This window comes from Myotis davidii, unplaced genomic scaffold (assembly GCF_000327345.1).
Source record: "Myotis davidii unplaced genomic scaffold, ASM32734v1 scaffold1334, whole genome shotgun sequence".
Taxonomy (NCBI): domain Eukaryota; kingdom Metazoa; phylum Chordata; class Mammalia; order Chiroptera; family Vespertilionidae; genus Myotis; species Myotis davidii.
Genome location: NW_006285046.1, coordinates 205,277 through 215,684, shown reverse-complemented (window position 1 = coordinate 215,684; position 10,408 = coordinate 205,277). Strand labels below are relative to the sequence as shown.

At 55.3% G+C, this 10,408-nt stretch overlaps 1 protein-coding gene across 1 annotated transcript in view; it reads left to right on the top strand.

Moving 5' to 3' along the window:
- MMP25 (matrix metallopeptidase 25) overlaps nucleotides 1-10,408 on the top strand; it is a 12,360-nt gene that overhangs the window by 1,034 nt on the left and 918 nt on the right. Inside the window, exons 2-10 of the mRNA XM_015558531.1 lie at nucleotides 174-220; nucleotides 598-730; nucleotides 2,181-2,319; nucleotides 2,414-2,706; nucleotides 8,192-8,368; nucleotides 8,464-8,548; nucleotides 8,716-8,798; nucleotides 10,042-10,194; nucleotides 10,263-10,405. Coding sequence (XP_015414017.1) covers nucleotides 174-220; nucleotides 598-730; nucleotides 2,181-2,319; nucleotides 2,414-2,706; nucleotides 8,192-8,368; nucleotides 8,464-8,548; nucleotides 8,716-8,798; nucleotides 10,042-10,194; nucleotides 10,263-10,405 — 1,253 coding nt within the window. The remainder of the gene's footprint in view (nucleotides 1-173; nucleotides 221-597; nucleotides 731-2,180; nucleotides 2,320-2,413; nucleotides 2,707-8,191; nucleotides 8,369-8,463; nucleotides 8,549-8,715; nucleotides 8,799-10,041; nucleotides 10,195-10,262; nucleotides 10,406-10,408) is intronic.

The following is a 10,408-nucleotide window of genomic DNA, read 5'->3' as shown; positions in this document are numbered from 1 at the left end:
GGGACGTGAGCCTGGGCTTGGTGAGTGGGGTCCCCCGGCCTCGGGGATCTGCAGGGGCGCGGGCAGAGGGGAGCTGGTGCTGGACGCCTAGGTCAGGCTGAGGGCTGATTCAAACGTCCACGGAGTGACGGACTGGGGCTGGGGGCTGGGAACCGGATTGTTGGAAACGTCAGGTTTGGGCCCGGGATTTGAAGATTGGAAGGACGTGAGCCTGGGCTTGGTGAGTGGGGTCCCCCGGCCTCGGGGATCTGCAGGGGCGCGGGCAGAGGGGAGCTGGTGCTGGACGCCTAGGTCAGGCTGAGGGCTGATTCAAACGTCCACGGAGTGACGGACTGGGGCTGGGGGCTGGGAACCGGATTGTTGGAAACGTCAGGTTTGGGCCCGGGATTTGAAGATTGGAATGGGACTGGGGGCGGGGAGGTGGGGACCAGGACTAGGCTCTAGATGAAGACTGCAAACCCAGGGCTGGAGGGCAGGCCCGAGAGAGGGGAGCCCTGGGTTCCTAACTGGTGAGAGGTGAGGCTTTCAGAAGGCGGTGGGGAGGCAGGTCCCATCGCTGCCGCCCTCCCGATTCACCTGCTCACTTCTCCCGCCCAGGACTGGCTGACCCGCTATGGCTACCTGCCGCCGCCCGACCCAGCCCAGGCCCAGCTGCGGAGCTCCGAAAAGCTCCGGGATGCCATCAAGGTGATGCAGAGGTTTGCTGGGCTGCCTGAGACCGGCCTCCTGGGTAGGTGTCCCCAGCCTGACCGTTACCCAGCTGTTCTTAAACCTCGGCTCGCACTGAATCATGGGGGTTATGACAATGCTGATCTCAGGTCCTAACCCAAGGAATTCCCAAGCATTCCTCCTTCAATACGTATGTATCGAGAATCTCTTACGTGAGAGGCCATTTCAGGCTCCGCTCCTACAGCAGTGAACAAAGTAGATAAGTCCCTGCTCTCAGAGCTAAACTTCTAGAGACAGATACTTTGCTAAGAGATCAGAAACAGAAATATGCAAGATCATTTCAGATAGTGGTGTTTCGAAGAAAATAAAATGCTAACGGTATTGAGGGGCTGGTCTGGTCAGGCCAGGGTCCTCTGAAAGGTGTCCTATGAGTCGAGAGGAATTCCTATAACACAGAGAACTCATAGGACACAACGAGGAGGAGCCCGCCACGGGAAGATGCGGGGGAAGAGTGTTCCAGGCCAGTGCAAAGGCCCTGTGGCAGGCACAGGCTGTGCACCTGTGATGAGAGAGGAGTAAGGAGCTAAGCAAATGCCTGGTGGGAGGAGGCTTGAAAGGTGTTTGGGTTGGATTCGGAAGCACAGTAAAAACCACGGAAGGGTTTGACGGAGGAAGGCAACTTGGTCTGTTTTGTAGTTTTACATTTCCTTTGGTTGCTGATGGAGTGTGGTGGGTGGGGAACACGGAGGCCAGCGAGGAGGTCATGCAGGTCCAGGCCAGGGCTGATGGTGGGAGGTGTGATGAGAAGGGGTTGAAGCCAGAGTGCACACTTTGGAGGTAGAGCTGAGCAGCTCATCTGTTGGGTTAAATGGGGAAGAAGAGAGAACTGGTGGGTTCCTGGCTGGCTGCGAGGGAAGGCAGGGTCTTCCCCTGCCCTGCTTGGCATCTACATGGGCTCAATGACACATTGTGACCTCAACCATCGAGGTGAGGTTTGACCTTCTGGTGAGGAGAAGGAGACTGCTGGGAATTGAGCTGAGCTGGAAAAGGGGATTCCAGGCAGCTCTAACCCAGGAGCGGGTGGTTAGTCACAGGAAACCAGAGACCCAACCAGCATGGGGACTCCGGACTTTATCACGATAGGGTCTTGGAAGCTCTAGTGTGGGGTGTGGAGTGTGGGGTGTGGGGTGTGGGCACCCTCCTAGGGTTCCCAGCCTCAGAGAGGAGTTTGCATGGCACCCCCAGGGCTCCTTCCTTGAGCCCAGTTGCCAAGGTTCAGGGAAGCTCCCTGCCTGAGGCTCTGAGCACCACCTGGAGGCAGCCACGCCCTCCAGGGCCAGGTGCTGGTGTGGATGAGCTGGCTTACAGAATCAGACTGTCTGGGTTCAAATCCAAGCGGGGGAAAGTTCTTCATCTCCCTGAACCTGTTTCCCCATGTGGACAGTTAGCTGGTACCATGAGTAGGGCAGGTTGTCCTTCTGCTGATCCCGCTCCCCCAACCTGTCGCACAGACCCGATGACGATGGCCACCATGCACAAGCCCCGCTGCTCTCTGCCCGACGTGCTGGGGGTGGCAGAGCTGGTTAGGCGGCGGCGCCGGCGCTATGCCCTGAGCGGCACTATTTGGAAGAAGCGGACCCTGACGTGGAGGTAGGTCCTGGTGCCTACCCCACCCGGGGCTGGCCTGCTGGGCCCTAGTCTCTGTGTCCCAGGCTATCCTCACCCTCCACTCCTCTTTCCCCAGGGTACTCTCCTTCCCCCGGAGCTCTGCACTGAGCCAGGAGACTGTGCGGACGCTCATGCACCATGCCTTGGCGGCCTGGGGTATTGAGTCAGGCCTCAAATTCCGGGAGGTGCGTTCTCAGGGCCCACCGGAGGCTGACATCCTCATCGACTTTGTCCGGGCCTACCACCAGGACAGTTACCCTTTCGACGGGCAGGGGGGGACCCTCGCCCATGCCTTCTTCCCCGGGGAACATTCCATCTCGGGGGACACTCACTTCGACGATGAGGAAATCTGGACTTTTGGGTCAAAAGGTACAAATGTTCCTTCTTCTGAGAAGTCCTCTCCCCAGGTCTGTCTGTCTGTCCTTAAGAATTAGGTTTAAAGTACATTTATCGATGGAGGCTGTATCAGCTGGGCTTCTCCAGGAAAACAGAACCAATAAGATGTGAGTATGTGCACATGGGCATGATTTATTTTAAGGAATTGGTGCGCGGAATGGTGGGACTGGCAAGTCCAAAATCGGTAAGGCGGGTCCACAGGCTGGAAGTTCAGGTGAGGATTGATGTGGCAATTTTGAGTCCAAAATCTGTAGGGCCAGCCAGCCGGCTGGACAGCCAAGCAGGCTCTCTATGCTGCAGTCTGAAGGCAGAATTCTTCTTCTGGCAAAGCCCAGTGTTTGCTCTTAAGCCCTTCCACTGATGAGGCGAGGCCCCCCGACAGCACTGAGAGTTACCTGCTTTACTTAAAATGACATCCACAGAATAACCTCCATAGCAACATCCAGGCTGGCATTTGGCCAAGCAACTGGGCGCCACAGTCTGGCCGCTCTGACATAGGGAATGACCCACCAAAGAGGCCTGTTAGATGCCCAGCTCCGAGCTGGGGCTGAGAGCTTAAAAAGGCGAAAACGCAGTTCTGTGCAGCAGCTGAGTCAGAAGAGTAAGTGGCAGTTGCTACACATCATGACACAACTACAGGGAGTTACAACAGGGAAGTCCTCCAGCCTGCGGTGCTCAGAGAGAGGACTGATCTGAGGCTTTCGGTTGCAGGGACTTCCTGGAGGCAGTGATTCTGTTTTCTCCTCTCTTTCTTTCTCTCTTTCTCTCTCTCTCTTTCTCTCTCTCTCTCTCTCTCTCTCTCTCTCTCTCTCTCTCACACACACACACACACACACACACAGTGCCAGCCAGCACACAAAGTCCCTCTCTCCTGGAGTATACAGGGAGGGGATGAGGCACAATATGGAAGCACAAGCCAGTGGCTAGCTGAGTAGTCAGGGTGGTCAAGGATGAGAGCACTGGGGTGAGAAATGGCCTAGCCCAGTGGTCGGCAAACTCATTAGTCAACAGGGCCAAATATCAACAGTACAACGATTGCAATTTCTTTTGAGAGCCAAATTTCTTAAACTTAAGCTATATAGGTAGGTGCATTGTTATTAACTGAATTAGGGGACTCCTAAGCTGGCCTTTGCTAAAAACGTCCTCAATCTGATTGAGGTACGTTCGCCGAGGTTGACCCCTTCAAACTCTCCCATCCACACTCGTCTTCTATACTTGTTTCGTCTCTCTCCTTTCGTTCATCCTATATGTCCACCCCCCACTTCTTCTAACGCCACTTCTTCAAAATAGATTCGCCCAGGCCGAAAACCGACTTCTGCGCCTAGGCCACGGAGTTTCAATTGCATTGTACGTGCGCAGGTGATATTTTGTGGAAGAGCCACACTCAAGGGGCCAAAGAGCCGCGGTTTGCCAACCACTGGCCTAGGACATTTGGGGCTGGAAGACAAAAAATACAGTGTCAGGAGAGAGACCATGGAGGATGGATGGAAGGATTTATGCCACACAAAGGGCCTTGGAGAGCATGGGGAGGAATCTGAACTGTAGGATTCTGAAGGCAATAGATGTGGAAGGTTTTGCATTCTAGAAATGCCACTGGCTGCGGAGCAGGGCAAGAGGACAGGACAGCAGAAAGTTGCTGCAGAGTCACTGTGAGAGATGGTGGTGGGAGATGGGAGGTGCTGAATGGAGGGCAGTGGGCGGGCGGCTCTGAGGGAAGTTTAATCAGGATGGGCAAAGGTTGGGGTCTGACTGGATCCTGGGGGCAAAGGGTATAGGAGGTTGGCGTGCTGGCCCCTGGAGGACAGTCCTGTTAATGCAGGTGGGAAGTGTGGGAGCAGGAGAAGCAGGCTGGGGGAAGGCAGGGGTGAGTTTAGGTGGGGCGTGTGTCTGCAGTGCTTATGGGCAGTCAGTGCAACTAGTGCATTGGTGGTTCAGTATGTTGCTCTAGAGCTTGGACTCCTCTGACTTAGGTCATGTTCCCCAGAATTGGAGCTCACGATGTACTTTCTTATGCAAGCAGTTTCTCAGGGGTCCGTTCTCAGGGGAAAGGGAAGCAGGAGAAGACGGGAGAGAAGCTGAGCAAGGATGTGGTCTCGGCTCCAGAGGAGCCTGACCCCACTCGGAGCTCTGGAGCACAAATGGTGTCACAGGGTTGGTCCTCCCTGGAGGCAAAGTGCCCAGCTCTCCTAGTCCTGCATCAGTCAGCCATTGAGGCCTGCTGGGCCTGGGAGGGAGAGAGAGCGATTTTCTGAGGAAGCGGGCAGCCAGGGAATAGGCACACAGGCTCAGAGAGGATCTGGGCAAGGTAGAGCTCACAGCCACAATAGTGAGACTGTGTAACACAGCATTTAAGAACACAAGCTCGCACTGGCCTGTGTGGTTCAGTGGGTTGGGTGTCATCCCCTGCACTGAAAGGTTGTAGGTTTGATTCCCAAGGCATATGCCTGGGTTTCAGGCTCAATCCCCAGTAGGAGGCATGTAGGAGGCAGCCTATCAATATCTCTCTCTCTCTCGCTCTCTCTCTCTCTCTCTCTCTCTTCCTCTCAAAAACAAAACACAACAACAAAAGATTGCAAGCTTGAAGCAGAACTCAAGGCTGGGATCCTGTTTGCTATGTGTATAAGTTACTTGACTTCAGTGTGCTTAGTTTTTGCGCTGAGAAATGGGAATAACATTACCTGCTGGTAGCGTGGTGTGTAGTTTTTGCGCTGAGAAATGGGAATAACATTACCTGCTGGTAGCGTGGACTTACGGATTTAATGAGTAATTCACCTCCAGCGCTCTGCATGAGGCCTGACACAGAGTAGCGCTCTGTTCATTGCCAGCTGCTACCTGATCTGCCCCCTTCCTCAGATTTAAGAGTCAGAGGTACTGGGGGGTTGGTGAGGGGGAGAGTGTTGAATGTGAAGGTCGAATATAGAGCTGTGGAGAGCCCCATAGTAAAGGGGAAGGCATCAAGGGAGGAAGAATCAAAGAAATAAAGAAAGAACAGGCCAAAAGGTGATCAAGAACAAGAGTGAAAAAAGAAGTGGTCAGTATGGCAAACCAATCCCGTGATTGACATGGGCTTGGATTTGGTCATCTGGGAATGAAGTGACCTTAGTGCCTGTAGGCTTGGTGGATGGGGAAGAATCCAGACCACAGCAGGGTAGGCGTGAGAGGAACCGAGGCAGTGGACTGACAGGTCTAGGGAATGTCTTAGGATGCGGGAGTCTTGAGCACTCGGGGATGCCGAATGAGTTACTAGAAAGAAAGGGTTGGTGGATGGACGGATAAACAGACAGATGGAAGCATGGAAGGGTGCAGGCATGGACGAATGGGTGGGGCATTGTTCTTGTCCTAGAGGAGTTGAGCAAAGCAGGCTCCTTGAACAGGGCAGGGCAGGAGGTGAGCATGGGGGAGATGAAGCTACCTGTTCTGGGTACACAGGAAATTACAAATTACAAAGGATGGCCTGTCTTGAAATAGGAAATGCATTTGTCAGCACTTGTCATCTAAGAGTTGGGGGCTGGACCTGGGTGGTAACTTAAGGGGCTGTGGGCTTGGAACTGAGGCCGAGAGCAAAGCAGCTTCCAGCCGAGGCCCAGGGCAAGTTTAAGAGGAGGTGTTGAGGACCCCCCTAGTCTAATCTGGGGTTGATCTGCACAGTTGGGTAATTTCCTCCAGCTGCAGAGCATGAGAAGAATGCAAGGAAGGGGTGTGGCCAAAGGAGAAGCTAGACAGAGGAGGGGTGGGTGCGGTGAGAGATGAAAGAGAGCTACCTGATTAAGACACCTAACTGGCCCTGGCCAGTGTTGCTAAGTGGTTAGAGTGTTGGCTCAAGCATGGATTCCCAGTCAAGGGGACATTCCTAGGTTTCGGGGTTCACTCAGTAGGGCAAGTGGGGGAGGCAATCAGCCGATGGACATCGATGTTTCTCTCTCTCTCTCTCTTTCTCCCTCTTTCTATCTCTCTCTCCCTCTCCATCTCTCTCTCCGTCTCCATCCCTCCCTCCCTCTCTTCCTCCATCCTTCCATCCCTCCCTCCCTCCTTTCCACTCTCTCTGAAAAGCAATGGAAAAAATATCCTCCTGTGAGGACAACAACAACAACAACAACAACAAACCACCCAACTTCCTCGTTTCTCAGAAAAAGGACCCAGAGCGATCAGAAACCCACAGGCAACATAGGACATAGGGGCTCATCAGCGCATACGAGTGCGGACAGACCATCCGCAGTCACTGCTGAAAGCAGCACAGCACAGCCAGAGGACTCGGCCTTGGTTTCAGCTGTCAGTGAACCTCACCTCTCAGTGCCTCGGCATCCTGGCCTGCAAATGTGGTTGGAGGTCGAGGTTCTGTGGGAAGCAAATGAGGGCAAGTGTTTGTTGCTCCTTTTATGACTTACACATTTCACTCTTAGACCCCCAGTTAGTGGTCTTCAGGAGCTGAGAGAAAATTGCTTCTCAGTTCCGAGGCCATGTCCAGTTCACCCGTGTTCCGCACTGCTGATGCCAGTTCAAGATGTCCAGGAAGCAGATCAACCTCGGGGGGGAATCTATGCCTCCTGGGGGCTGCTCACCCCTCTTACTGTCTCTGTCTCTTCTGGCCTCTCACCTGCTTCGCAGGAGCCAGCAGGAAGCTTGTGGATGGATGAGGAGCTGCGATCTGGCCAGCAGCTGGGAACATAAAGAGGCTTGCTCCTGGCGCCTGGGCGGGGTCCCCAAGGAAGAGGCCTCTGTGCTCAGAGAGGCTGGGAGGGAGGCTGGGCGCCCAGGCCAGCAGACTGCGGTCAGAGAGTGCATGCTGAGGCTGCGGGTTCTGAGGAGATGGATGAAGGCTGCAGTGGTGGGGAGGAGAGGCCAGGACCCCAGGGAGGTGGGGAGTGGTGGAGGCTGTGGCAGGGAGAGATGGGGAAGGCCCACAGAGATGGGAGGAGCGGAGGTGGAAGAACCATGGGGGAGGGAGTGGGATTCTGAGGGTCTTGGGAGCAGAAGTCAAGGTGATTGAGCAGCATTCCTCGCGGGTGGGACTGGGAAGGGTGTCGAGGGATGCGGACCTCAGACCACTGGTTGGAGCTGGGAGGGGGAAACTGCAAGGGCTGGGGCTGCCTTGAGAGAATTGTGTGCACCGGGGCTCCTGCTTCCCCTCCCCCATGTTTCTGTGGGCAGGCCCCCATCAGTGCAAGCTGGCCTTCCTTGGGCCAGGCTGACTCCTCCTGCCCGTTCCCTCACCTGTTCTAAGGGTCATTTGAGCCCAGTATCCCAGTGTCTAGCACTGCCAAGCAAAAATATTTGCTGAATAAGTAAACTCGTGCAGGAAGGATGAGGTGGCTCGGGGAGGCTTTGGGGCACAGGATACTGTGACCACCTCTGAGGGCCCCCTGGCTGTTCCTGTGCCAGCAGGCCCCACGCCCAGGGGCTTCCTTGCTGCCCCTTTCCTGGCTGCTCCAGCTCCAGCCCAGGCTCCCTTCCTCCCCAGATGGTGAGGGGACAGACCTGTTTGCGGTGGCAGTTCATGAGTTTGGCCACGCACTGGGCCTGGGCCACTCCTCTGCGCCCGACTCCATCATGAGGCCCTTCTACCAGGGTCCTGTCGGGGAGCCCACCAAGTACCGCCTGTCCCAGGATGACCGTGAAGGCCTGCAGCAGCTCTACGGTACAGGGAGTTGTGTGTGGGGTGAGGGGGGGTGCTCCCCATGTGGCCTCTGCAGCAGGGTCGGGGAACACAGATCTCTCTGACTCTCTCTACAGGGAAAGGACCCAAAACCCCATATGATGAGCCCACAATGAAACCCCTGGCTCCTCCTCCCCCGCCCCCTGCCCAGCCCCCAGGCAGGTGAGTCCTCCTCCAGCTTTGCCATCTTGGGGGAGTTTCCTACCCATGGAGTCCTCTTTGGTGAGAGGGCTTCGTAAGAGTCCCTGCCTCATAGGGCTGTCCTCAAGGTGAAGTACAGAGAGGAGGAGCCCTAACCCCTTTCTCCTCACCTCTCCTTTCCTCCTCAGCCCCTCCCTTCCTGTCCCTGATCGATGTGATGGCAATTTTGATGCTATCGCCAACATCCGTGGGGAAACCTTCTTCTTTAAAGGTGAGTCACTCCGGGTGTTCCCCGGCCCCGTAGAGTTGGTTTCCTACCCACTTAGGGTGACCCACCAGGCGTGTGGGGTTTCCCAGGATGTGGACTTTCAAGCTGGGTGGGAGTGGCTCTCTGGGGAGCACACCAGTGACTTCCCTTCCCCAATCCCTTCCTTTCCCCAGCGGACACTCTTTGAAGCTCACCTGAGCCTCTCCGCCCCTACCTCCCCCAGGCTATATCCTTGCTTTTTCTCCTAAGCCAGTGATGGCGAACCTATGACACGCGAACTCATTTTTTTGGTTGATTTTTCTTTGTTAAATGGCATGTAAATATATAAAATAAATATCAAAAATATGTCTTTGTTTTACTATGGTTGCAAGTATCAAAACATTTCTATATGTGACACGGCACCAGAGTTGTTAGGGGTTTTCTTTTCTTTGCTGCCTCCTGCACACCTCCTAACTGGGGATGTGCCCATAACCAAGGTACATGCCCTTGACCGGAATCGAACCTGGGACCTTTGAGTCCGCAAGCCGACGCTCCATCGACTGAGCCAAACCGGTATCGGCGTTAGGGTTTTTCAAAAGGCTGACACGCCGAGCTCAAAAGGTTCACCATCACTGTCCTAAGCCCTGCTTTTCCCTCTGTAACTTGCCTCCTGAGCCCACCCAGCCCAGCTGGCTCACTTATCCCAGGGCTCACTTCTACCTGTGTGACTTTCTATATAAACTTTTGCTTGTATTTGAAACACAAACAAAGTGGGGGTGGAGGTAGAAGGAAAGTCCTGGGCCATCTGGTCACCCTAGAGCAATGGTTCTCATAAACTTTTGCTTGTATTTGAAACACAAACAAACAAAGTGGGGGTGGAGATAGAAGGAAAGTCCTGGGCCATCTGGTCACCCTAGAGCAATGGTTCTCAACCTTGGCTGCACATTAGAATCACCTGGGAGTCTCTTTAAAAGCCTGATTTCTGGGCCTCCTCCTCCGGAAATTCTGTTTCTTTGTTATGGGGTGGGGCCACAACGTTACTAACAAAGAATCAGAATTTCCGGAGGAGGAGGCCCAGAAATCAGGATCTTAAAGAGATGCCCAGGTGATACTAATGTGCAGCCAGGATTGAGAACCGCTGCCCTAGAGCCACTGGGCCCTTTGATTTCCAGATGGACCTTCCACCCAGCACTAAGTCCCAGCCACACACCCTGGGGGACAAGACCACTTGCCACCTCATGCTCCAGGCCCATCCCTTCTCCCACAGGCCCCTGGTTCTGGCGCCTCCAGCCCTCAGGACAGCTGGTGTCCCCCCGGCCGGCCAGGCTCCACCGCTTCTGGGAGGGGCTGCCCCCCCAGGTGAATGTCATCCAGGCTGCCTACACCCGGCACCGAGACGGCCGAATCCTACTCTTCAGTGGTGAGTGGGGCGCCCCCCGGGGACGCGCGGGGCGTGGGAGCAGTTGCTCAGCAGGCTCCCTCCCGCAGGCCCGCAGTTCTGGGTGTTCCGGGACCGGCAGCTAGAGGGCGGCGCGCGGCCGCTGGCCGAGCTGGGGCTGCCCGCAGGGGAGGAGGTGGACGCCGCGTTCTCTTGGCCGCTGAACGGGAAGACCTACCTGGTCCGGGCCACAGCT